General features: G+C 48.5%; 2 protein-coding genes across 3 annotated transcripts; one reads left to right on the top strand and one right to left on the bottom strand.

The window, feature by feature from the left end:
- The first annotated feature begins 4,156 nt into the window (after positions 1–4,156).
- Positions 4,157–12,748, top strand: IGFBP3 (insulin like growth factor binding protein 3). Of its 2 annotated transcripts, none has more exons than XM_086398407.1 (5): positions 4,157–4,695; positions 7,783–8,009; positions 8,484–8,603; positions 9,652–9,788; positions 11,338–12,748. In XM_086398407.1, the coding sequence occupies exons 1-4, from the start codon at positions 4,293–4,295 to the stop codon at positions 9,775–9,777; spliced, it is 876 nt and encodes a 291-aa protein (XP_086254533.1). In that variant the 5' UTR covers positions 4,157–4,292; the 3' UTR covers positions 9,778–9,788; positions 11,338–12,748. The 2 variants fall into 2 exon arrangements, with proteins under 2 accessions (XP_086254533.1, XP_086254534.1); XM_086398408.1 differs by having other exon boundaries at positions 10,097–12,748.
- A 6,444-nt stretch (positions 12,749–19,192) lies between these two features.
- IGFBP1 (insulin like growth factor binding protein 1) lies at positions 19,193–24,523 on the bottom strand. Its single transcript, XM_086398409.1, has 4 exons — positions 23,688–24,523; positions 21,979–22,163; positions 20,732–20,860; positions 19,193–19,874 (listed from the first exon to the last, which is right to left on the bottom strand). The coding sequence occupies exons 1-4, from the start codon at positions 24,031–24,033 to the stop codon at positions 19,743–19,745; spliced, it is 792 nt and encodes a 263-aa protein (XP_086254535.1). The 5' UTR covers positions 24,034–24,523; the 3' UTR covers positions 19,193–19,742.
- Positions 24,524–27,788: the final 3,265 nt, after the last annotated feature.

Raw genomic sequence — 27,788 nt, 5'->3', positions numbered from 1 at the left:
CTTGCTTTTTTGATTATCCAGCAGATGTTGGCAATTTGGTATCTGGTTCCTCTGCCTTTTCTAAAACCAGCTTGAACAACTGGAAGTTCACGGTTCACATATTGCTGAAGCCTGGCTTGGAGAATTTTGAGCATTACTTTACTAGTGTGTGAGATGAGTGCAATTGTGTGGTAGTTTGAGCATTCTTTGGCATTGCCTTTCTTTGGGATTGGAATAAAAACTGACCTTTTCCAGTCCTGTGGCCACTGCTGAGTTTTCATGGGCATGCTCATACCCCTCTTTAAATTCAACTCCAATGCCACCACTTCTCTGAAGCTCCTTCCATAGGAAAGTCTGTACCCCTCGTCATCGGGGTCACAAATAGACTTAGTAAACTCTGCTATATTTCCCAGGTCATACTGCCCACCACTGTCTGGTCCCCATCAGTCTTTCCAGCAGCCTGTGAGACCCTGTGGCCAGCACATGGAGGTGCTCAGTTGGAGGACAGATAAACTCTTAATGGTGTCATTTGTAGGTTATGGTGATTTCTAGTGTTCTTCTCAGCAGTAGTGTCCTGCATGCATGCGTGATCAGGTCGCTTCAGTCATGTCCGACTCTTTGCCACCCTATGGACTGAACCCGCCAGGCTCCTCTGTCCATGGGATTCTAAAGGCAAGAAGACTGGAGTGGGTTGCCACGCCCTCCTCCAGTGGAATCTTCCCGACCCAGGGATCAAACCCACATATCCTGTGTCTCCTGAATTGCAGGCAGATTCTGTACCTCGGAGCCACTGGGGAAGCCCAGTGCATCCCCAAATTCAGGGATGCATCCACAAATTCAGGAGGCTTACCTAGCAGACCATCTGATAGAGGAGAAATTAGGTTCCCTTTCCCTACCCCCACATCTCCTAGTGGGAAATGGCAAAGCTTTAGGCAGAATGGCACCCATCCCTGAAACAGGTCTGTAACATCACTCCCCTCTAGGAGTTAGAACGTTTCTGTTCAAAGCCTACTCTGGCAGGTAAACCTGACAGCTACACCTCTGGGATGTGGAAGAGAGAGCCCGCTGCTAGAGGCAGGGAGAGAGACGGTAGGGTGGCATGTCCAGCTAGGGCAGAAGAGAAGCAAGGGAGGCAGATGTCATATGGAGACAAGGTGTCTGTGAGCTGAGCAGTGGGCTCCAAGAAATGAGCGGCTTCTGTCATGAGGTGAAGATAATCAGGCTGACCCCAGCAATCACCAATCATAACCAGGCCAGCTGAACTCTGTTAGTGAAAAGGAAATGTCCCATCCTGTCTCCTGTCCTTCATGCCAATGGTTGTCTGCTACAATTCAGCAATTGTATGCCAAGTACCTTCCCCAGGGGGAAAAGCCATCTTTCCTACCAACTGCTATAGTTTATGTTATAACCATAAACTCCAGATTAAAGTTGAACAAAATTAGTATACCATAAAATTAAGTTTTATCCCATTCAAGATCCCAAGTTTACCCTGCAACAATTACATTGGGGGGTGGGGGGGGGAAGGGGGGCCGTGGGGAGGGGTGTGGTTCCCTGCAGTTGTGTCAAATAAAAATGACTAAAATTGAAATACAATTTTTCCCACATCACTGCCACAGATTTACTTACTTCCTGTTGCAAGATTTCAGAAAAAAGGCCATGACAGTCTATAAAACGTGGTTGTGGAATGTTATTGAAAGTTAAAATATAACCTTTAGTTTTCTTGGTCTTTGGTTTGTTGGAGGACATCCTGGCGCTTAGGCGCCCCCTAGGGACTCCCTCGCAGAACACTCACCTTTTTTCCAAATGCAAGGCCAGGGTGACTTAGACATTTTCCCTGGGCGTCCCTTGTCCACTACTCAGATGATAATGCTGGTAAAAAGTGTCATACTGACCAAAGACCAGCTCATCCCATGTATAGCACAGTACTAAACAGAGGTGGACTTGCCACTCCAAGATTCTTTTGATGTAGAAACCATCTAAAATATCAGTCAAGTTATCCATGGTTAATTATTAAGGAGCAAGTTTTTTTTCCTTTAACTTTCCAATGAAATTGAAGACTCTGTTCTTGTTCTTGGCTGTCAAAGCAGATGACATACGGATGCAGAAGTAGTACAGGAGAAAGGGAATAAAGAGTAATGGTTATGGCACAGTTCACAATAAAGAGGGCAATCTAGTCTGAGTTCTGGGTGGGGTACGGTGGGTAACAGAAACGAGGGGCTGTGGCTTTGTGGACTGGGGGAGGCAAAATCCTCTGTTTGCCTTTGATCTCCTCTCCTTTGTAGAACCTCAATAATTGCGTGTGTGTGTGTGTGTGTGCGCGTGTTAGTCACTCAGGTGTCCAACTCTGTGCGATCCCATGGACTTTAGTCAGCCAGGCTTCTCTGTCCATGGAATTCTCCAGGCAAGAATACAAGCATGGGTTGCCAGCCCTTCTCCAGGGGATCTTCCTGACCCAGGGATCAAACCTGGGTCTCCTGCATTGCAGGCAGATTCTTTAACATATGAGCCACCAGGGAAGACTGTCAATTATTACTATTATTATTTATTTGGTATGAGTAAATTGGCCTTGCCAATTTCTAAAAGGAGGCTAGCTATGGTGATACACACACACACACACACACACACACACACACACACACTCAAAGAGGAGAGCTCTGGCCAGGGTGGAGGAAGAATATGGGAGGTTTCTGTCATGAGGTGAAGATAACCAGGCTGACCCCAGCTATCACCAATCATAATCAGGCCAACTGAATTCTGTTAGTGAAAAGGGATATGTCCCATCCTGTTTCCTGTCCTTTATGGACAAGAGGGAACGCAAGGAGGTCCTCATTTGATGTTTCTACTGCAAACTGCAAAAGGCTCCTCCTAGATGCCTATCCTCCTCCTAGCCGGGGAGTATCTTTTTTCCGCAGCGTCCAGGAGACTTCGCTCCCGTGGTGTTATCGCGGGTTGCCACTGCTGATCCACAGGCTCTTTTTAAGAACCTTGAAAGTGTATTGATAATTCCCAATTCAATCCTGGACCACTGGCGTCCTCTGTTGGTCACCTAAGGAAGGGGAGGGCAGACACCCTTGAAAAGACTCGCACGGAGCTGGCCCACCGGATTCGCGGAGACTTCGGGGAGCAATTGTGCCCTCCGGCTCACCACCCCCCGCCCCCCACCCTGCATAATGCGAAGTGTTCAGATTACACAGACGAGAGAGACTCCCCGAGTCTCCATTTAAACGCACCGCTGGGAACTTGAAAAAAAACTAGCCTGAAAAAAAAGTGAATATCACCAATTTTAAGGACTGTTCAGTTATTAATTACGCTTCAGCAATGCTCGTTTTATTGTTTTTTTTTTATATATTCTTTTGTTGTGAATATAAGCTCTATTTGAAAACCTCATCAGGGAAAATACCTAAAACAAAGACAAGCGTGATGTCAAATCTCTGACAAACCCATTTGCCGCCGGTCCACTTTAGTAACCAGGGACTTGCAGACACCCGTAAAGTGCGAACCCTCATGGCATTGAGAAGTCTATCTGGAAAGAGGGAAGACAACGTGCGCACCTGCAGACGCGCATTTGTGGGGGGCGAGGTGCTTGTGGTAAAGCCCCAAGTCCTTGGCTCCCTGAGACCTAGATGCGAATCGGGCATCCTCATTCAGAAATGCATCCTCCACCCCCCGACCAGAGGAATTAAATTTTTCAAAGTTTTGCAAAGTACACACGGTGAGAAGCTGCGCTCACCAGTTTCCTTGACACCATTTCGACGCGGAGCGACCTCAGCCTGGGCCACAGAGAGAGAAGGGCGGTTGCAAGGGAGTGGCCCAGGTCAGGGTCGCTGGCGTGGCCTGGGGCGCAGGAGACCCCGGGACGACCAAGACGCCTGTGTGGCCGGAGGCACCTGGGACTGCAGACTGGTGGGGCTGCCAGGTTTCCGGGAATGGGGGGGGGGGGGCGCGGCGGCGGTGGTGGGGGCGCCGGGCTTGCAGTAGCGAAACAGGTGCCCGCCGGGGCGGCCGCGGGCTATGCGCCCCCGCACTCGACCCTGCAACACAGGGCTAGGCGCGGGTCGGCGGAGCCGGGTCTGCGCCGGCCCGCCCCCGCCCCCCGCCCCGCAGCCGGCGCGCCGTTCCGGGGCGTGTCCTCGGCCGCCCGGCTTCTATATAGCGGCCGGCTCGCCCCGGACCGCCCAGATGCGAGCGCAGCAGCTATTCCAAGCTGAGTGTTAGCCCTTGCCGGCCCCGCTCGTACAGCCTCGCTCAGCTCGCTGCCGCCCAGTCCCCGCGCCCCCCGGCCGGACGAGCATCCGGCCCCCGCGGCGGGCGCCATGCTGCGGGCACGCCCCGCGCTCTGGGCTGCGGCTTTGACCGCACTGACGTTGCTCCGCGGACCGCCGGCGGCACGAGCTGGGGCGGGCACGATGGGCGCCGGCCCAGTGGTGCGCTGCGAGCCGTGCGACGCGCGTGCCGTTGCCCAGTGCGCGCCGCCGCCCCCCTCGCCCCCGTGCGCCGAGCTGGTGCGCGAGCCGGGCTGCGGTTGCTGTCTCACGTGCGCGCTGCGCGAGGGTCAGCCTTGCGGCGTCTACACCGAGCGCTGTGGCTCCGGCCTCCGCTGCCAGCCGCCGCCTGGCGATCCGCGCCCGCTACAAGCGTTGTTGGACGGCCGCGGGCTCTGCGCCAACGCCAGCGCCGTCGGCCGCCTGCGCCCTTACCTGCTACCGTCCGCGTCAGGTGAGCTGCCCGCGCCATATGCGCTGCCGAAGCGCAGCCCTGGGCTAAGGTCAGAGGTGGTGCCACTTCGTAGCTCTTCCCGCCCCAAGGGTTGTACATGGGAAAGCTGAAGCCTCAAGACTCGAGGGCGCTTGCCGGAGGTACCTTCCCGACCGGCCTTCTACTCTCTTCGTTCTTTGAGTTGCGAGTTCTTGTAAATTGTAAACCTCTTTCGGCGAAAACGGATTATAGATTCCCTGGGGAGGGAGGGAGCAGATTTGGAGGTTAGTGGTCAATGGGGAGGTCATGGACGGAGGAGACTCTCCGGCCATTCATGCAGGCGCCGCGCGGAAATGTGGGCGTGTACTGTGTGGCCCAATTCCGATTTGGGTTTCCCACGAGCTAAGAACGAATGTGTCCGCGCGGACGATTCTTGCGGACCTAGAGGCGCAGAGGACGGGACCGGGTGCATTTGGACCGGGAATGTGGGCAGGCACGTTGTAGAAAATGGTACCTGGCTTTAACAGTACTAAGATATGCACAGATCACAGTTTGCAAAGCAGTGTCCCGTCCAGGGGTGTCCCAAAACCAGGGAGGTGGGAACCGGGTATATCTTCTGCAGTCGGACAACCTGACGTTCAGAAAAAAGTGACTCTGGAGGTGGCAGGTGTTCCTCTAACTTTGAAGCATGCTTAGCCAGCCTCAGTCCTGTGAGTGAAGAAGTTTCCACATCGCTGAAGGCGAGGAGAAAAAGCCCCCACCTCCAACCTCCAGCTGTACAGAGCACAGTAGGCTAGCCTCCACCCGCCCCAACATCCGTGGCTAGAAGGATGGAAGTCCCCTTCTAATTTCCCTCCGTGCAGGTTTCCTCTCCCAGGTGAGGCTATTTCCTCTCCAAGACTAGTGGAAAAGGTAAAATTACAACTGCCTAAAACTTACACTGGCTATAGTAGACTGTTAGAATTCCTGGGTGTGTTTGACACTCAGGGCAGTTGGGTCATTTGCTGTGTGTGTACTTCACTGCTACTGTGCATTTTTGGAAATTCAAAAGGTGATCTTAGAAGTTGTTACAGATATTATCATTTGGGCCCAGACTTTCATAGGCATTATGATTACTGTCATAGGATCTCTATAGTATAGGTTGATGTAGTTTATTATAAAATTACAAAAAGATCTAAGTGACTTCTCAAATTCGCTTGAGGGGGGAGAAGTAAATTTAAGTCAGTCAAAAGTTTAAGACCATTATCTGTGGCTTAAATGGAAGGGGTTGCTCTTTGTGCTTGTCAGCAGGCATTAGAAAGAAACCAAAAGAAATTACTCAAGAGTTCTTGGGGCTGGTGCGCTGGGAAGGCCCAGGGGGATGGTATGGGGAGGTTGGGAGGGAGGAGGGTTCAGGATGGGGAGCATGTGATTTTTTTTTAAAATTAAAAGAAACAAAGAAAAAAAAAAAAAAAAAAGAGTTCTTGAAAAAGAAATGCAAATACATTCATTTACATATTCTTAGCATTCCCCTTTGGCCCAGTACTTCCCTGAAAAGAGAAAACTAAGATGAAAGGAAATTGAAACCAAATTAAAAACTTACTGTATCAGATCTGAGCTGGTTGAATTTGTGCTTTCCCAGACACCAGACCCTTTGGGAACTTTGCCACTTCTCTTCAAGGAACTGTTTCTTTTCCTGGGTGAGGAAATCAGAACCAGAGGGAATGGGGACTTCTCCAAACTCCCCGGTGAGCACACCTGTCCAAAGAGCCTCCTGAAGAGAGAAGGGTTTCTGCAACAGAGCAGAGTATCTTTCAACCTTACTCAACCCTCCAGAAGCATTCTCCAAGCTAAAGCGAGGCATTTGCTCCTCAGAGCCCGGAGCCAGAAGCCTTGGCGGGCTTCCAGGAGGGTGGGCAGGCTGCCATCTCGAGAGATGGATGTGTTCTCGGGAGGGTAGAGAACTGGTCAGCTGCAGCAGTACACTCGGCACCTCAGGTGTAGTAGACACGGGATCAGACAGTGAACTGAGCCCCACCTGGGAGGATGGCCTCAGGGCACTGCTTGTCACAGAGAAGCCATCCTGTGACAGATACGTGGCTACACAGAACCAGGCAAAAGGAAGGGGCTCTCTACTGGCCCTTCTCCCTTAACATCCCAGGTTCATCCAGGAAAAAAAATGGGCAGAGCATCCTGGCTCCACATCAGCTGTACATTTAGTCAGAGTCCTTGACATTCCAGTGGCATTGTGGACATTCCAATGCCCATAGCAAGTGTGTCTGCATTAGATCTACAGTCAGAGATCTGCAGGAAGTGGCTTCCTTCCCAGAGTGAAGCTCTTTGGCACAGAGGATTGTTAGCCTTGAGAGATGGAGATGTCCTTGTCCCCTCTGCTCCTGTGCAAAGGGGGTAGGAAGGACTTATCCAGGACAGTGCCCCAGGATGCACGGGGTCTGTGTAGCTCTCCTGAGTGTTCCAGACCCTACCTGGACAGTGAGTAAGAGATGCAACAGTGAACACCATATAGAACACTACCAGGCAGGCCTCCTGAGTCCAGGTGCCTGAGGTAAAGCTGCTTTGCAGAGAATTCAGTTTCTCCATCTGAGCCCTTTACCTGGTAGCGCTTAGGACAGGCTGGAATCAGAATCCCTGGGGCTTGCTGACTCCCAGATGCTGCCATCACCCAAGTGCTTCTGATGCAGCAAGTCCAGGTGGGGCGAAGATATGCTTGTCCACAAGTCCTACACCCCCAGGAGGCCTGCTCTGAAGTAGCCCTACCAGAGTTCTGAATGGGCCTGAGCCTTCACTGACTCAGGTCTGCCCCCTCCTGGTGGAGGGTGAGAGATACGGAAAAGCTGAGAGCATGAAAAGCATTTTCTTCAGCAGCACATATGTTGTAGAAGCACACCACATTTAATTTTTAAAAGATGACTTCTTGAGGCCAAGGGAGTACCATTCACCACTAATATTATGGAATAATACTTTACCGCGGTGTTTTTTCTAAACTTATTTGGAATTGTTGAGTCACGTTTCTGTATGGATCAGACTTGATCAAAATGGTAAGATTTTGAAAAGACGGTCATTAAATATCAATGACCGTCAAGTCTGTGCCTCCTTGTGTCCTCCAAGGAAATGGCAGTGAGTCGGAAGAAGACCACAGCATGGGGAGCACAGAGAACCAGGCTGGCCCCAGCACACACCGGGTGCCCGTCTCCAAATTCCACCCCGTCCACACCAAGATGGATGTCATCAAGAAAGGTCATGCCAAGGACAGCCAGCGCTACAAGGTTGACTACGAGTCTCAGAGCACAGACACCCAGAACTTCTCCTCTGAGTCCAAGCGTGAGACAGAATACGTGAGAGCTTTTCCTCTTGCTGATGTAGGGGTGGGGCCACCTGGCCTGGGTATCCAGAGATCACAGGGTCACCATTACTCAAGAGCCCAGCAGTTACTCCAGTGGTCCTGCTGATGCACCAAGCAGCTGCAAGCCCCTCCTTAGAGAAGGGATATTGACCCTCCCCTATGGCAGAGATCCCAGGAGAATCAGTGCACTGCTCGCCAGGCCTCGGCTGGGCAGAGCAGTGTTCTCACAAAGCTGGCCTCTTTTTGTCACTTGGCCTCTGAGTGTCCTGGCCTGTGTGTCCCTGTCCCAGTCCTGTAGCTTGCCCTGGGGAATCACAAGAGAGACGGGGCTGTGGTTGGCATCTGCACAGGAACGGTGACAACTAAATCAGACAAAAGATACTCGAGGAGCAGGTGGTCAGTTCCCTGGGCGTCACAGGGTTTTATCAGACACAGAGTTCCCAGGTAACCCGTGCCTCCTCCCCAGGGGCCCTGCCGCCGGGAAATGGAAGACACGCTGAACCACCTCAAGTTCCTGAACATGCTCAGCCCCAGGGGCATCCACATTCCCAACTGCGACAAGAAGGGCTTCTACAAGAAAAAGCAGGTGAGCACCATCCAAGCAACTTGCTCCTATCCCTCCTCCACTGATACGGACGAGGGAACAGGCTTCCACCTGAGTTGTCTGGATGCAGCCCCTGCTCCCGCTCTATCCCCTCCCCCACCACCACACCCAAGACCTGAGGAGCTTCACATGAGTGTCTTCTCACCGTCCATGACTCCTTCCTAACCCGCAGAACAGTGTAAGGCCTCCTGGGACCCCTGTACTAGCCGTGGAGGGACCAGGACATGTTAGCATTGCACCATGGAGGGACATTTTTTATCAGCAATTGTAGAGAATTCCCAAGAAGCCTGATGTGATGTCCTATGGCAGGAAGCTTCTTCTGAGGTCCCATGTCGGACCCTTATACACCCGTGCCTTCCTGATGGTGCCCAGCTGTACGGGATCAGACACATGGGAGATGTGTTCATTTGAAGGCACAGGGAGTGCACCTGTGTAGATTTCAGATCATGTTCTAACAGCATCTCAACTGACTTTTTAGTGGGACAACTCCTACCACAGTACCTACAGAATTAATCACAGAACAGCACAGCCATGTTCAAAGTGTTGGTAGTAGTGACCTCAATCAGAGGGCCCCATCCTGTTCAGTGATCACTGAACAGATCTCGTTGGCCTCTTTGTATATTTCTATTAATCACTTATTTAGCAGACTTACCCTGAGAAGGTACCACGTACACAGCTCAGGGCGTACACTGAAAGACCCAGATGTGACAAGCACAGGGAAGATGGGGCATTGTCATGCCTCCCCCATTCAGCAGATAGACTTTGCAGGGCCAACAGGGTCCAGTGTCCACCCCTGTGAGACCCTGAGGGACACAAAACCACCAGGTCCTCTCGTTTTGGGGGACACTCACATCCACCCATCACAGCCCCAGACACACGCTGTGCACACAAGGCCTTAATCAGTTGTGCTTTCTGAGGGTAGCAGAGACCACACTGGGAAGCCATCCTGGGTGCTGACCACCTGCCCCATTGATGGGACCCTCAAGGCAGGGCCTCCTCAGGGCTCATTTAATCTGTGCTCTGCCTGCAGTGCCGCCCTTCCAAGGGCAGGAAGCGGGGTTTCTGCTGGTGTGTGGATAAGTACGGGCAGCCCCTCCCGGGCTTCGACGTGAAGGGGAAAGGGGACGTGCACTGCTACAGCATGGAGAGCAAGTAGACTGTGGCCACGTAAGTGCTGGGGACTGGCAGATCCACAGGGGCACAGGACCCGGCCCTGGTGGGAGGGGACACCTGTAGATCCCAGGGGGTGGTGGCCTACACACAAGACAGAGCTCTCAATCTGCCCGGACAAGAGCAGGAGGGAGGGTCTGTGGCCAGGTTGTCTGAGAGACACCTCACATGCATGCTCCCACTGGGCTCTTCTGTCCATGGAATTTTCCAGGCAAGAATACTGGAATGGGTTGCCATTTCCTTCTCCAGGGAATCTTCCTAACCCAGGGATCGAACCCACATCTCTTGCATTTCCTGCATTGCAGGTGGATTCTTTACCACTGCGCCACCTGGGAAGAGACACTTTGCTTCATTTTATTTATTTATTTATTTTTTCACTTTGCTTCATTTTAAAGAACTTACAACACTTAAACATTCTTACACATGCAGTGTAAGATTTCCAAAGTTAAGCTTTTCCCCCACGAGCCTCATGGTTCATTTAATTTCACATGTAAATTGTTTTCATTGTTGAAAGAATGAGTTTCTAAAAGATGGTAGCATTTTTTTTTTCTGGTAAAATACATTACAGGTCTCCTGAGTCAATGACTAGTATCATTTTAATATAAAGTTTACTTAAATCTAATATGAATGGAGACGGGAATGGCAACCCACTCCAGTATTCTTGCCTGAGAAATCCCATGGATGGAAGAGCCTGGCGGGCTATACTCCATGGGGTCGCAAGAGTTGGACATGATTTAGTGACCAAACCACCAGCACCACCAAACATAAAATTGGCCTTGTCCTAATTATACTTTGTTTGGTGACACTCTTAAGAGCCACAGAAAAATCAGATCAGTAAGATGAAAGTGTATCTGATTGTAGTATAAAATACCACTTCTAATGAAAGATCTTATCAAAACTTAGTATCACTTAAAGCCCATGAGTCATACTTAACACTGCACTATCGTAGAACAAAACTCCTCAAGCAACAGGTACCAGCCCCAGGTTTTAGCAATGATGGGAACAATGAACGTGTTTTTGGTTGAACTTTTTGTTGAACTTTTGTTTTCAGGCTTTATGAAAGGTATTTCCTTTGCAAACTAGTGACTGGTTTTGACTTGTGATTTCCTTGATTTTTGAGCAAGCTCATTAATAAATGAATCATTTGCTAAAAAAAAAAATATGAAAATGAAATTTCAAACCATCGTGTGAAAGAATAAAATCATATTTCATTTTGTTTTCTTTTCATAACTGAGAGCCATTGGGAGAAAAAAAGAAATATATTTCATGGTCTCAAGACAAATTTAAGTAAACAGAAGAAAATGTCATTTTTAGTGATCAGTTCTGTTTCCTTGCAAGTTAAAAAAAAATAATTGAATTTTAGGGTGACTATGTTAGTGGACATCGTGGGCATCTCATGGAGTCCTCTGCTTCATTAAAAAGTGCAGGGTGAGCCCCTGCCCTGCCAAATGTGTGGGTGTCATGCCTGTTATCCCAGGGTGGGCGTTGAGCCCTTTTGATTTTGGGGAGATTTATTTCAACACATTCCTTTTTCTTTCTGTTTTAGTTAATGTGGAGCTCAAATATGCCTTATTTTGCACAAAAGACTGCCAAGGACATGATCAGCAGCTGGCTACAGCCTCAACTTCTATTTCTTTTTGTGGTGAATTGATTTTTTTTTTTAAACCAAAGTTTAGAAAGAGATGTTTGAAATGCCTAGTTTTCTTCCACATGGTGAACCTGGCATCTTTCCACTTTCCAGTAGTCAGTGAAACGCAGTTTGATTTTTCTCGTTGCTTCCTATAAAAATACTTGTAAGCTCAAGCACGGTGCAGCCGTAAGCTCATGCTGCCCTGGGACCCTCCCCACCCATTCACCACAGCCAACCCTCCACTTCATGCCTTAGCAACGCGTGTGGCTCATGTAGACGCACTTCATCTGCACTTGTAAGACGAGACAAGGCCTCATCAAGAAGAGGAACGCCCTGTCCTTTAATGCCTGCACATCCCGACACACCCACCCGGGGCTACCGGGGCCAGGGTCCCTGGACCAAGAAGATATTTTGTATCTTCAAGGGGCCTGCACTGCTTGGAAACAAGTGGAGAGAATCAAGTGGAATCTTGTTTGGAAAAAAAAAAAAAATGACAAGAATGTTCTAGGGAACTCTGGAAACCGACAAAGGCGGGGATTTCTGACCCTTCTTTGTCAGGCAGCTTTCTGAAGACACGGGCTTTGCTGAAGCCCCATAGGGCAGGGGGGCAGGGCGACTTGCCAGAGGCATCACAAGTAATAGCCTGGCTCTCCAGATGACTGCGGAAAACAGTGTTTTCCCACTCAGCCATTCAAGAGCAAGTTTATTCTTGAAGATAAGCTCCTTGAAGGCAAAAAAGGTTTCTTTTCATTTCTCCCCTTTTGTCCTCCTTGGCACAGTATAAAAAATAATCATCCTGTATAACCTGGAAGACGAGTGGCTTGTTGGGGAGCCGGTCAGGGACGCTGGGAGCACAGAAAATCGCCCTTGCTTGGTGCACTTGGACTTCCTCCTTTTCTTTCTAAGTCACAAGTACACACAGAGTACCCTCTTCCTGACTGTTCACAGTGTATACGTCATCGTCCAAATATGATAGCACCTATACTAGATAATCCTAGATGAGTTGTAAGCATTGCTAGAGAATATAAACACAGCCACGACCGAGGGAGGGGGCTTGTGCACGGGGCTCGGCCACTCTCCTGGGGGCGCCCTCCCAAGTCTGCAGGAGAGCAGGGAGGGGTCCCTGGCCACCCCCCTGCAGCCTCTGGTTGGATCCATGCTGCACACAGCCCTCCTGGAGAACACAAAGGGATCTCAAAGATGTTCCGCCTACCTATTAGCTTTCCTTTATTTTTTTAATTAAGTTTTTGAGGAAAAAAAAGTATTTTTGAAAAGTTTGTCTTGCAATGTATTTATAAATAGTAAATAAAATTTTTACCATAAAGAATCCCCCTTCCTCCAGTTTTTGTGTTACTAACTAACCAGAGGGCAGTGGGGTTCCAGCTGTAGTTGGAACTTTCCAGCTTTCCCTGCTTGCGTCTCTGGCAAGAGAACCCAAGGAGCCACCCCAGGGCTTTGCTGGTTACCCGTGGGGGCACTGGGTATGTCTGCAGTGAGCTGCTGGTTCTAGGAGGCCAGATTGCTGACCTGAGTGACCACCTGACCCTCGTGGCCTTATCCTGTTGTCCTGTCTGTCACCACTCCGGGCAGCCTTCCTGGCTGAGCAGAAGGCAGGGAACACTCTGGAGCGTTCAGCCACACATCCTGTCCTGTGATCCACTCAGCCAACCCCTCTCTAGTCTGCAGAAGGGAGGGGATGCAGCCAGAAAGGGATAGAAACCCCAGGAGACACTGGGCGGGGTTCCAGGATCTCCGTCCCCTCTCTACAGCCTTGGAACAGTTGCCCCTTGTCACAGAGCCTCTTCAGGCAAAGTTCTGAGCCTGTGACTTCTGGGCATCAAAGGGTGAAATGCACATCAAGCAATCTCCTGACCTGTTAGTAGAACATCTAAGGTGGGCCCTTTATCGCAGAGCTGTATGTGCTGAGCAGAGAGCTCTGTGGGTGCTCTGGGAACCGGGGGTGTGGGAGGTGGTCCTGGGAACCTGGGCAGGAACCTGGCAGGGCCTTTGGAGCCATTATGAGCTGTGAGCTGCTCAGGATGCTGAGTCTATAAGCCCTCTGGGCTTGTCTTCCTGGAAGCCCCCAAATCACATGCCCTTTCTTATCCTCATTCTCCACCTCCTTCCACACCTGTGGTCACCTTTTCTTCCAAATGCTCTCCTGCCACGTCCAGTAAGCATGCGAATTGCACCCACCTGGTTCTTCCCCATACCTTCCCTTCCTCAGTCACCTAGGTAGACCTTCCACCCTTAAGCTTCAGCTTTTACCAGCCCTGAGTGCAGGTCCCAGCCACCACCCCCAAGGGCACAAGGAAATGAGTGAGGGGGCTCTCTACTCACCGAGGCCAAGGCCAGGTGTTGACCTTACCATGTTTCAACCAGAAAATCAACACACTAGGAAAATCTCAATCACTGATGCTGACGTGGGTGTCATGAAACGGGGCTTCTCTGATGAGGCAACTTGTCCAGAGTCATTTTCTCATGTGGTCGAAACTTGAACCAACCATACTTGTACAGAAACTTAGCAGAAAGGCCTAATTGGAATGTGCCCAGAGACCACAAGGACATTTTAAACTGAAATAACCTCTGTAGAAAGGAATATTATGCCACTACTAAAATGTTTTTTATGTTAACAAGACATAAAAATGCTCATGGTGAAGTAAAGAAAAAGCAGAATGCAATTATGTATACACACACACACACACACACACAACTGAATGGAAATACACCCAGATGGTAACCTGGTTATTCTTTGAATGTAGATAACATCCTTATTTTATTTCTGCTGCTGCTGCTGCTAAGTCGCTTCAGTCATGTCCGACTCTGTGCAACCCCATAGACAGCAGCCCACCAGGCTCCCCCGTCCTTGGGATTCTCCAGGCAAGAACCCTGGAGTGGATTGCCATTTCCTTCTCCAATGCATGAAAGTGAAAAGTGAAAGTGAAGTCGCTCAATCATGTCCGACTCTTAGCGACCCCATGGACTGCAGCCTACCGGCTCCTCCATCCATGGGATTTTCCAGGCAAGAGTACTGGAGTGGGGTACCAATTGCCTTCTCCTATTTTATTTCTATTTCATTACAATTTCAACAACTTCCATAGTGAACATGAATGAATTCCTTTTATTTACCGGAGTATCCTGCTGGGGTGTGGGGGAGGGGTGGCCCACTGCCCAAGAAGGCATCTGCTCCCAAAGTTGGGGGTGGGGTGTCTGCCCTGTGGCCATCTCAGGCTCCCACTCCCACAACTCCAGCCCAGCCATACCCCCAGCACTGAGAATGGCCTGGCCTCCTCTCCCAGCCCCACATTCCACCAGTAATGTTGTCCACGTTTTCTATCCTAGAACCGTCTGTATGCAGAGAACAAAACCCAGGATCACTGCTCTTGTAGAGAAACAGTAAACAAGACAAAGCAAGTGGGCCGTGCAGCTGGTGGGGAGTGAGTGCAGGGGGACACAGGGGGATGAATAAGGTCCAAGGCATCATTGATGCTGTTTTCCCTTCCCTTTGTTACAAGCTTGGGTCCTTGGACTCCTTAATCAAGAGAAATTGATGAGAGGCCTGATGAGAAATTCAGGCTGGGGCTCCTGCTGCAGCACCAGGGTGTGAGAACAAGTAACAAGTGTCCTTGCTGCCTTCCTGAGACGGGTCAGGAGAGTGGGGTGAGCCTGTCCCTTAAATGGAATAAGGTTAGGGGCCGATAGGTGGGCTGGAGGGGTGGCTTAGGTGGTCCGGCCACCCCCTTGGTGTGCAGGGATCATGCACAGTCCCCCACTTTTGCTCCCAGAACCTCAGAAATGGCAGCTGGGTTTTGGCCTTTTTGTATCTTGTTCAATCACTCAGTCATTTCTGACTCTTTGTAACCTCATGGACTGCAACACGCCAGGCTTACCTGTCCTTCACCATCTCCCGGAGCTTGCTCAAACTCATGTCCACTGAGTTGATGATGACATCCAACCATCTCATCCTCTGTCGTCCCCTTCTCCTCCTGCCTTCATGCTTTCTCAGCTTCAGGGTCTTTCCCAATGAGTCAGCTCTTCGCATTAGGTGGCCTAAGTATTGAAGCTTCGCTTCAGCATCGGTCCTTCCAATTCAGGATTGATCTCCTTTAGTATTGACTGGTTTGATCTCTTTGCAGTCCAAGGGACCCTCCAGTCTTCTCCAACACCACAGTTCAAAGGCATCAATTCTTCAACGCTCAGCCTTCTTTATGGTCCAACTCTCACACCCATACATGATTACTGGAAAAACCGTATCTTTGACTAGACAAGCCTTTGTTTTCAAAGTGATGTCTCTGCTTTTTAATACGCTAAGTTTGTCATAGCTTTTCTTCCACAGAGCAAGTGTCTTTTAATGTCATGGCTACAGTCACCGTCCGCAGTGATTTGGAGCCCAGGAAAATAAAGTCTGTCCCTGTTTCCGTTTTTTTCCATCTATTTGCCATGGGGTGATGGAACTGGATGCCATGATCTTATTTTTTTGAAATGTTGAAATTTAAGCCAACTTTTCACTCTCCTCCTTCACCTTCATCAAGAGGCTCTTTCGTTGCTCTTTGCTTTCTGCCCTTAGTGTGATATCATCTTCATATCTGAGGTTGTTGATATTTCCCCTGGCAATCTCGGTTCCAGCTTGTGATTCATCTTTAATTTCTTTCAAAGCTATTTTGTAGTTTTCAGAATACAAATTTTGTATTTCTCTTGTTAAATATACTACTAAGTATTTCATTCTTTTTGACACTATTGTGAGTGAAATTTTCTTAATTTCATTTTTTATTGTTGCAAGCAATTAATTTTTATATATTGACTCTGTATCATTTATTAGTTCTAATAATCTTTTAGTGGATTTCTTAGAATTTTTTATGTATAAGATCATGTCATCTTCAAACAGATATAGCTCTACTTCTTCCTGTATCTAGATGCCTTATATTTCTTTCTCTTGCCTAACTGACCTGACTAGCACCTCCCACACAATGTAAGCAAAGTCATGAGAGCAGACATGCTTGTCTTGTTTCTGATTTTAGGGGAAAAGCATATAGACTTTCACCATTAACCATGATGTCAGCTGTGGTGTTTTCCAAGATGCCTTTTGTCCGCTTGAAGAAGTTTCCTTCTGTTCCTGGTTTGTCAAGTGTTTTTATCATGAAAGGATGTTGGATAGTATCAAATACTTTTTCTGAGCCTATTGAGATGATCTGTGGGTTTTTTTTTTTATTTTATTTGTATGGTTTATTACGTTAGTTGATTTTAGGATATTAAAACAACCATGCCTTCCTGAGGTAAATCCCACATGATTACAGTGAATGATTATTCTAACACATTGCTGGACTTAGTTTGCTAGTATTTTGTTGAGAATTTTTGTGCCCATAGTCACAGGAGGTTTGGGGCTGTAGTTTTCTTTTCTCATGATGTCTTTGCCTAGTGTGGAATCAAGGTAAAACTTTTATGCATGTAGGCTTTAAAATGAATTGAGAAGTGTTCTCCCATCTTCTAAATTTTGGAAGAGTTTGTAAAGAATTTGTAGTCTTTAAATGTTTGGTAGAATTCTTCAAAGAAGCCATCTGGGTCTGGGCTTTTATTAATGGGCAGTTTTTTCTTTTCCTAATTCAATCACTTCACTGGTTACAGGTCTAATCAGATAGTCTATTTCTTCTTGTGTCCATTTTGGTAGTTCATGTGGCTCTAAAATGTTTCCATTTCATCTCAGTAATCCAATTTGTTCGTGTACAGTTGTTCATAGTATTCCTTTATAATCCTTTTTATTTTTGTAAAATCAGGGGTAAGGCCACCTCTTTCATTTCTGATTCTACTTACTGGAGTCTTTTTTCTTGGTCAGAAGAGCTAAAGATTTGTCAATCATGTAGATCTTTTCAAAGAATAAGTTTTGATTTCACTGATTTTTCTCAATTGATTTTCTATTCTCTATTTATTCATTTATTTCCCTCTAATCTTTCTTATTTCCTTGCTTCTGCTAGATTTAGATTTGGTTTCACCTTCCTTTTCCAGTGTCCTAAAGTTTTTTGAGATTTTTTTTCTTAATAGGGGCATGTCCAGCTGTAAATTTCCTTCTAAGCACTGCTCTAGCTGCCTCAGATTTGACGGAGTCCCAGGCTCAGGAAGTAGGGACATGTTATCCCAATTTAGACCCATAGAGTCAAAAGCATGAAAACCAGGGAGAGTTTCCATTGGTACCTTCTTCCTCTGCTGGCTGTGAGGACTAAGAGCAGCAGCGCTCCAGAACTGACGCAGCCACAGAAACCATCCTGTTAATAATGCTTATGGCCTGGATCAGACATGGAAGAGTTTCCAAACACATCTGGGGCAGAGGTCCTTCTGTCCCGCCAAGGAGCTGTCCCCAGAGCCAATGCCCCCAGACACCTGTGTGCACCCATGGGACTTGCTGTTGTGACTACGTTCTCCACACGTAGGTGCACAACTTCTACCAGTGAACAGAGAGAGCTGCCCTGTATATCAATAGGACTGACCCAAGGGAGCTGCTGAGAGGTTGCTGGAGAATCAGGTGGACACAACAAGAAAAGATGCGGTAGGGGCACTGAAATCGCGAAGGACCCTTAACTCAGATGCCCTCACAAATGCCCATCAACTCCTGATTCGTTTGAGAGAAACTGGAGCTAGAAATATGAGACACGGTGGCCAGTTATGCCTGATCCATGAGAGCGTGTTCAAAAGCCTTGGGACTGGACAGGGCTGGGCCCCGCATCTAAGACAATATTGATACTTCTATAGCTCAACTGATACTTTCAATTAAACACCTAAGCAAGGCGGATGAAAGCCCCCAACTTCGGCTGAGATGAGGACCTCTATAGGCCCTGCTGTGATGGTGCCTTCAAGTTTAGAGTTGAGTCCTTTCAGTTTTGCCCAGAAGATACCTCCCACACGTCATGGGAAGGGAAGTCCACCTTCCCCCAGCTCTGCTCCCGAGTCAGGCCCTCAAGCTGGGTCCTACAGGGGTTTCATGAGGGCTGAAGTGCTGAGAATGCTTCCACTGCCATCGTGGGATAATGGGGACCACGATGCTGTACACTTTTACCAGGGTGGGATGAGGCTATCTATGGTTGACTCACATCAGACTGACTGGAACAATTTAAATGATGAGTCTGAGAGCTGAGTTCACAGGGAGCCCTGGGGACCGGGCAGAGGGAGGGTAGCAGACATGGGGTCAGAGAATGAAGGGGCAGACCCAAGATGGGGAGCCCAGACCAGGTAGGGACCTGGTGGGATCCACTAGGAGGGATGAGATGCCCATCCAGAGGAGACAAGGAAGGAGCAGTCAGCAGGGCAGGCAGGAATGAGGAAGGGGCGGTGTCAGGAAAAGCAAGCAGAGAATAGTTAAAGAAAGAAAGAAATCCACAAAACAGAGGACTCACGCTGTGAGCTCAGGGCTTAGTCAGGCAGACAGAGGGGCAAACGGTGCCATCATGGAGGACACCACTGGAGCCTGCAGGGGACAGGGTCTGGGCAGAGTCAGGCAACAGACAGGTGAGGGGGAGGTTAAGGAAGTGATTCTATCTTGCACCGAAGATGGGAGAAACCCTGGGCTGTTTTCAAGAGGAAGGGGAAGAGCTAGTGGAGAGGTTAGGGCTTGCAAAGGGAAGGGTGCCCGGGGCAGCGGGGTGGGCAGAGCAGACCTGCCAGCTGTGGGAGCAAGAAGCCTGCAGACTGTAATCACCAATGCTGCACAAGGAAGGGGCAGGCTGGAGGACGGAAGGGATTCAGGAAGGAAGAATTATGTTCAACCAAGGTCCACCACGGTAGCAATGTTCCAGGGTGGGACATTTATTCCAATGTTTACACTGTGTTCCCATGTTTGACAATATACCCAATGCATATTTTAACATTTAATGACATCATCACATGTAACTTTGACTACATAATCAACATTTAAGTTTCCCTGCCAATTTACGCTAGACATGGTAAATAAAGTAAATCATTCTTACATGCAGCTTAAACATCCTCCATTGAACCACTTGAAAAAAAATCATTGCTACTTGCTAGGCAGTATTTTCCTATGCTCTTTAAGACAGAAGCATGAACCCCTGAAGAGCTAAAATACAAGTATTTACATACAACATGATGGGAAGTGTTTCATGATATATAAATTAATATAACACAAGTTACTGTGTAGAAAAAATAAATTTATGGTGAATAAATAAACTACAAGTAGTATGTGGAGTATAAAAAAGTAATTCCTACATATATATACATATACATCTCTCTATATAAAAGTGTGTGTGTATTTCAGAGTATAAATATACTATGTACTTAAATATTTCACGTGCCAGAATTCGATCATATTGCATCTGTTTTCAGTTCTGTAAGTTAAAATACTGTTGGCATTTGGGGTCCCCTCTGATGGCCACAGACCCCAAGACCCTCTTCCCACTCCAAGGGTAGACACACCAACAGAGCCCAGGCTCTCCCTCCAGCGACGTCTCACACTGCAAAGAGAAGGAGCAAGGTCAAGAGCAGGCCCAGGGAAGCTGAGGGGGAGGGGGAGTTCCGTGCTGCCCAGCTGAGAACCAACCGTGAGCAACCCCACCGCCACCAAACTGGCTGTGACCATGACTGAGGGCAAATCCGACATCACAATGGAAGCAAAGATCAAGTGGCCGGTGCAATAAGGACGTCAGGTGTGTGTTGAATGGTATAACATGTGTGCAGCTGTCTGCTTCACAGCCCATACATCAGAGCTGCTGAGCCCAGAGGGAGCCCGTCCGTGCACGGCAGACCTTCCCTGACAAGTTCCTCATCTGTTACAAAGCACTTCCTGGTCCTCAGTTTCCTCCAGAAATATTCACAGAATCTGGGCTTCACTGAGTCTGAAACTGCTCTTCAAAATTAGGTCTTGGTTTGTTAATCTCATTTATTATCCAAGAAACAATGCTATTGTATTGAATTAGAAAGTTCATTTATTTTCCTTTGTAGGGAGAAAAATGTGAGAGATGTCAAAGCAGATAATCATTTTCCTAAGTAGAATTGTCCCCTTCCTCTCTATTATGGTGAGAAACTGAGATCCTGAGGGGCCTGTGAAGGTCCCCACCTGCTCATACTTGCTGGATGACGGAATAATGCTCAGCCCAGGACCCCTGAGTCTCGTGTCCCCCACTGACTGTAAGCACCAAGCTGATCTTCAGGCTCCCAGGGGCTAGTGGCTCCTAGTCCTAGAGAAATCAGTCTTACATGATATGATCAGTTATGGGGCTTCACGGTGCTTACTTGGAGCTGGACACCCTGTTCACTGAAAGACTTAGCAGATGTGTGAGTAGCAGGGCCCATCCTGTGAGGATGCACATACCTGTTTGCTGTGATAGAATCCATTCTTGTTGCAGTTTGGCAGATAAAATTTGTAAAGTTTGTCTCCTGCCTTCTGCTGCTCCCTGGCTAATCTGTCCAGCACTTTGTAGAGTTCTCGCTGGCAGGGCTCCTAAAAGGATAAATTGACATTGGGATAAAGGACAGTGTACTGTCAGCCTCAAGTGGAGGTGAGGAGTGAATGCAGAAGGTTTTGTGTGGGCTCTGAGCACAGGCCTGGACTCGCCTTCCCTGGACCTCACTCTCTCACCTGTAGAAGGAGGGTGGCTAATCTCTGTCCTGAATTGTTAACATAAAAGATGGGAACCCCATGCCCTCCCTCCTGAACATTTGCTAAGCACCTAAAGGAGTCAAGAGCATCACTAACCCCATGAGCTCTCCGACTCTCCTGCCTCCCCTCCCCACCATGGATAATTCTGCCACCAGTCATCTGGGCACAACTTTGTGAATGGAGAACTTAGTAGCAGAGGCTTCTAAATTTTGTACAACTTTCCTCTACCAGGTTAGTTCACGTAAGCCAAATTCATTGAGGATTAAGTTATTCATTTGAACAATCTGAAATAAGGATGAACTTTTCCCTATTGTTATCATTTCCAGATGAAACTCTGAAGTGCCTAGAAAACAGTTCAATCCTCACTTCTCTGACGATGCCTGTTTGCAGAAGAGATTTTTGGTTTCACAAATGAACCCTCACTCCAACTCTGATTCTTTGTCGCCCTCAAGTGGTAGAACTGAAAACAGACACCAATTAAGATGCCACCCGGAGTTTGTGTTTAATGGGGACAGAGTTTTCATTTGGGAAGATGAAAAGGTTCTCAAGATGGACACTGGAGACAGTGGCAGAATAATGTGAATGTACTTAAAGCCAGTAGACTTTATACTTTAAGATGGTTAAAGGGCTAACTTTTGTGTTATGAATATTTTAACACAATTTCTTAAAAGTGGGGAAGAAGATGCGACCGGAGCGGAAGATAAGAACAGCTTAGTGCTCTTTAGACACTGCTAGTCTGACATCCTTATTTTAGAGATGACCTCAGAGACATGAAGTAATGCATCGAAAGTTGCACAGCATGGACTGCATTTTCTTTCTATCCAGAAGGTTCCTTTGTTGAAACTGAGAAATGTCTGCTAGGCTTTGGGGAAGTATGTGCTTCTCGCCAGGGCTCAGGACCAAACTGGCAGGGCCCAGCAGGTTCAAGCTAGAGGTTCCACCTGCTTCAAGGGTCTCACCTTCCACTTCTTGACGTCACTGATCTCAAGAGCCCTCAAGCTCTCATAATTACTGATGGCATTCCAGAGGATGGGCAGGTCCTCACTGGACTCGGCCATCAAGTGGAAATTGTCCAGAAGCTGCTCCTGAGTTATCTCTGAGCTCTCTGGGGACACATTCTCTGGGCTGGTGGTGTCTTTTGTATCTGAAAATGGAAAAACAAAAGCCCATGAGCCCCCCTCACCGAAGCATCTGCATTTGTGACCCCCTGAAGTTGCTTGCCTTTCCACAAAACCAAATGGGGACAGGATGGGCATACTGACCCAGAGTTTTGCCCACTTCATCTTTAAAGGAACTTTTAGTGGTTTTGGGGTAGAGGGGTAACCCAACAGTAATACCAAAGGCAAGAGTGCCCTGTGATTCTGCTTCTAATGTAGCCAAATGCACATTTGTCAAAGCCTGGGAAGAGCCCTGAGAAAGCCATGGGTTACAGTTCAAATAGAGAAGGAAATGGCAACCCACTCCAATATTGCCTGGACAATCCCATGGACAGAGGAGCCTGGTGGGCTATAGCCCATGGGGTTGCAAGAGTTGGACATGACTAGCGACTAAACCACAATTCAAAGCCTCACCCCATCCTCTTCTTTCCCATCCATAAAATGGACATTTTAGTAATTCCCTATGAACAGGTGGTAGGGTTCATTCAGAGGTGGGGTCTAGACTGCAGTTCTACCCTCTTCTTTTCCAGGGACTCTGCCTTCCCACAGTCAAAGTAACTTCTTTGCAACCCTGGAAAGAGGAGAGAGGGTCACCAGATTTCACACAGAGAGTCCTAAGGTTTGGGTTTGGTACATGGACAGAATGATGGAGAACTGGCTCTCCTGTGGGACTCCCCTGGAGTGGGGGTGCCCTATCCTTTGAGGGCCACGGAGATGACTCTATTTCATTGACTCTGAAGGCAGAGAACCAGAAGAAAAACCATCTCCCCTCCAGCAGATCCCCATCAGGACAAAGAGCCATAGAATGGCTCCAAGAATCACAGAACCACACTGGACACGCAGCTGCCGGGACAGGGAGGTAGGGAGAGAGGGTAGAGAAGGGGGTATTTCCTCTGCTTCCCACTACAAATAAATCACTGCTAAATTCAGGAAAGCTCTAACTGTCAAGTTCTGAGCAGGCGGCACACATATCAAACACCATTTTTCTATGGCAATGAATGCAAGTGATGTTTTTAACCTAAACTTTCACATTATGTTCTGTAAACATCTGGTAAGCACATAACGGTCTGCACAGGACGTATATTACAAAGGACATTCCAAACACTTCCCCGGAGGTCAGCAGGATGGGCTCCCACTGCACGCCTTCTGGAAAATGGCAAAGAGGAGAGCCAGGGGCACCTGGAGTGGCACCCACTGCCTGGGCATCCCCATGACCTCCCTCTTTTCTCCTGTCCAGGTTTCTATAGATCAGTGGGCTGCCAAGGGGGGTCTGGGCTCCCTCCCCACTCTCTCACCAAGCTGTGTGTGTCCTCCTAATCCTGAGCGCCCCTGCAGGACCACACAACAATAGAGTTCATCTGGGCGACTTAAAACCCTTTCCCCTTCCATGCTTTGGCTGTAAGCTCTGAGCTTGGCCGGGTTTGCTCTCTACTGGCTTTGGTGGAGCACCCTTCCCTGCCTTGCCCGAGCCTCCTACCCCATCTGTCCCAGGGGAGGAACCCAGGTAGTACCTGTAGCCTCATCGCTGGGCGTGGTCATGCAGGCGCCCTGGCCTCGGGTGAGGGCGTGCAGGGGCCTGGGCTCCCCCGGGAGGGCGCGGCAGCTGAGCCCGCGAGCGCAGCGAGCAGTGGCCACACCGCATGCGGCTCCGAGAGGCAGGGCGCACATCGGGCAGCAGCCGCAGCCCGCGGACCGGGTGAGTTCCGGGCAGGAGGCGGGCACGGGAGGGCAGAGCGCCATCCTCTCGGCGGAGCAGGGCGCACAGCGCCAGGGTTGGGGAGCTCCGACCGTCGCGCCGAGCTGAACGGCCAGCGATAGCAGAAGCGGCCAGGCTCGGACAGCAAGGACTTCGGGCATCGCCAGCGGTGGGTGGCAGACAGGAACCGGCGCTCACTGGGCGGTAGGGGCGGCTCGGTTGGCGGATGCTGCCTGAGTGGTGGCGGTGGCGCAGGAGCGGTGGCCGATGCTCGCTGAGCACCGCGTGCGCCTTTTGAAGGGCGCGGGCTGGGCCGCCTCAACCAGCGGTTAATGATTGGCAGCGCCGCGTGCTCTAGGGCAGTGTTCAAAACAAGTTTGTTTGTTTGTACGTGCACAGCCCTGCGCAAACCGTGGGTGGAAGGAGGGCAAACGGTCCACGTTTCAGACTGTTTGTCCTCTTGTTAAGGTTCAGACCCGGAGCCAAAGTGCAATTCCAGCCAGGAGCGCACAGCCACGTGATGGATGGCGCTTGCTTGTTTTGTTCAAGGGATGTCTTCAGGTTGAGCCTGCCAGTGCTCCCTGGACGACCTAGGGAAAGCAGGAGAGATGAGTTGGACAAGGCCAGCCCACTGGCCAGTTTTCAAGTGGGGAAATCAAGGCCTGGGAATAGGAAGGAGCGCTTTGAACCTAAGTCTTTGAAAGCCTTGTTTCTCAGTAGCAAAGCCGGAACTGTTTCTGCTTCTGCAGGAAAAAGACGAACAGGCCCCTCAATTGCTGTCTTTAGAGCCTTTCTCAGGAGGAAAGAAGGAAGGAAAGGGACAGTACCTCCCAGGACTGATGCCAAGCTCCGCAGTCTCACCATAGCCCCCAAAGCCCAGTTAACAGAGCTTCCAGAGAGTAGGACTCAGAGCCATTAAGAGAAGGGCTGAGGACTTCGCTGGTGGTCCAGTGGTTAAGACTCTGCACTTCCATTGCAGAGGGCACCTGTTCTGTCCCTGTTTGGGGAACTAAATTCCCACACACCGCATGGTGTGGCCAAAAAAAGAAAATTAAGTTAAAAAAAAAAAGAGAGAGAGAGAGACAGGGCCGAGGCTAAGTAACTGAGCGCAGACCCCAGTTTCCTCTGCCTTTCAGCCTCAGATCAGATTTTTATCAGGAGTCGATGTTCATGGCTTTCTCTCTCGTTAAAATTCCTGTCTCTAGATATCCTCTTAGATGGAAAGAAAAATGTCACTGTAGCTTCCGAGACAGTGAGAAATGGCCCTGCTCCCATCCAGACACCAGGCACTCTCTCTGGCACCCAGTCCTTGGAAACCAGGTAGCTATTGAGAAGAAGGCAGTTCTATATTTACTGAGAGAGAAAAATCTCCAAGGTCTGTAAGATTAGGCAAGTAAAATTTCCAAGGCAAGTAAAAATAGGAAGGCACAGAATATGCTATTGTTTGTGCACAAACAAGTAAAGTGAATGTGTGTGCCATTGTGATTTTAAATGTATGGACTATTTTAAGAAGAATGTGTAAGAAATTGGCCCGCCTTGCAGGGGAAGGTGCGAAATTAGGCGACTGAGGAAGAGACTGGTCTTCCCTTCACACTCTTTTTTTAGCCCTCTGGATTCACATTATCTAGTAAATACTACATTATTTGGTATAATCAGGTCCTTACATTATCAGTTATATTATCTATCTCAGGAATCTTGCGTGCTAAGACACTCCAGTCCTTGTTGGGGGCCAGCGTGAGGCACTCCGCCCGTGGCAAAGGTCATGAGGAAGGAGGCTCGACATATGCAAAGGTGGGATCCAGCCTCAGGAGTCCCCCTGGAAATCCTCGAGCATCTACCCCCATAACCAGAGCCTGCCTACTTTACTACTTTGTGCTCTCACCTACACCTCTGACTTTACAGGGGGCTGTCCCCCACCACCTCTTTCGGAGAAGGAGTTAACTTAGAGCTCCAGTTAATAAAAACTCCTGGGCGTGACAAGAGTGTTTTAACCTACAAACTCCTCTGAAGGTTCTCTAGCCTGTCTGACAGGCTTGTCTGGCCACATGTGATTGCTCACAGCCTCCCAACCATGAGAGGCATAAGATGCTTTAAACCTTCTAAAAACGGGTTCCTTAGAAAAGTTAGAAAACCATTAGTATAAGTATAGTGGGCTGATTAGAAATTGTATTGGTGAAGGGTTTTTCATTTGTTGAGCCAATGTTTGTTGCTAAGTCTCCACATCCCCTGCCCTTATACACATTAATGAATATATAGAAGAAATAAGTATTAACCTTTGATATTAATCACGTTAGATCTTAGGCTAAGTAAATTCTTTCCTTAACTAAAACCCACTACACCCTCACCCTATAGGAATGTAACTTTATTTGGGTGGCGTCTGTTTTAAGAATAATCACCCCTGGAGAAATAAGTGTCCTGGTTGACTGACCGCTGTCACAAGGAGAGGGTCATAAATTGTCAGCAGGCCCCCCTGGCCAGAAGATGATGTAACACCCCTAAGACTTCTGTATACATTTGTATGAAGCACCTGACTTTGATAAAAGTCAGGACTGCTGACCCCGTGTGACTTTTGCATAACATCTCAGTGTATAAAAGTAGACCATGGAAAATAAAGAATTGGGATCAATTTCTGGAAATACTGGTCTCCCCATGTCGCTCTCTCTCTCAAACTCTGGTTGAGTCTCCATCTGGAGCACGGAACCCACCAAACTTACTAATTTTACCTGGGCTTCTAAGACCCGACCGGGGAGGCCTCAGGGTCTCCTCTCCTTCGGGAGAACAGAAGGACGCCTGCGGCCTACATAAGTGGTGCAAACTTCTTGTCTTGAAGTTTTATTGGTCTCCCGCATAAACCAAGCTACTCAGCCTCTTTTCTCCACTGAATTTTCCTACTAAGCTATCCTCATTCTATTACTCTTTACCACTCTAATTAATATCTAATTGAAGCTATTGTATCCTGATCCTCGCTGACGCCGTCCCCGCTTCTAACTCCCTGGATCAGCCGGGGCTGGACCCCGGCAAGTCCTGTCCAAATCTATGCAACCCCATGAACTATAGCCTGCCAGGCTCCTCTTTCCATTGGATTCTCCAGGCAAGAATACTTGAGTGGTTTGCTGTTTCCTTCTCTAAGGGAATCGTCCCGACCCAGGGATCGAATTCATACCTCTTATATATACCTGCATTGGCAAGCAGGTTCTTTACCACTAGTGCCACCAGGGAAGCCCCACCTCAAGAAGAACCAAGTTAAAATTAACTCACTAGATCTTTTTCCAGCCATTTCACTGGCTCTGTGGCCCTCACCAAGGTACTTGCCTTGTGTCTGCCACTACTGTATCAGGAAATTGTCACACACACACTTATCCTTGCCCCCAGCATCTCCTCAACAACAATAAAATTAAGGTTTGTGGGGAAAAAAATATTGCAATCGGAAGTTCACGGTCATTTTGGTCATATTTTTACAGTTTCTGGTTCAGGAGCTGACAACAGTTCTGAGTTTTATAACATTATTTTTGAGGTGAGTTCCTAAAGGATTTTATTTCTCCCAAAGAATCTGTGCTCTGAAGTTTCTCTCTGACCTCCTCAATGTAGAATTAGAGTACCCACTTGAAACCTATTTCCAAAGCAGGATTAGAAACATAGACATTGAGAATGGACATGTGGACACAGTGGGGAAGGTGGGATGAATTGGGAGGCTGGGATAATAGGACCCTGCTATAAAGCACAGGAAGCTCAGCTTGGGGCTCTGTGATGACTAGAGGGGTAGGATGCTGGTAGGGTGGGAGGGAGGTCCAAAAGGGAGGGGATATATGTATGCATATGGCTGATTCACTTCATTGTACAACAGAAACTAACACAACCTTGTAAAGCAATTATATTCCTTCTTTTTTAAAAGAAATGTCTTCTTAATGACACACAT

This window comes from Bos grunniens, chromosome 4 (assembly GCF_055505025.1).
Source record: "Bos grunniens cultivar Pamir isolate PY7600 chromosome 4, Bosgru_T2T1.0, whole genome shotgun sequence".
NCBI classification, from domain to species: domain Eukaryota; kingdom Metazoa; phylum Chordata; class Mammalia; order Artiodactyla; family Bovidae; genus Bos; species Bos grunniens.
The sequence above is the reverse complement of the archived record's forward strand: the minus strand, read 5'-3'. Positions and strand labels throughout refer to the sequence as shown.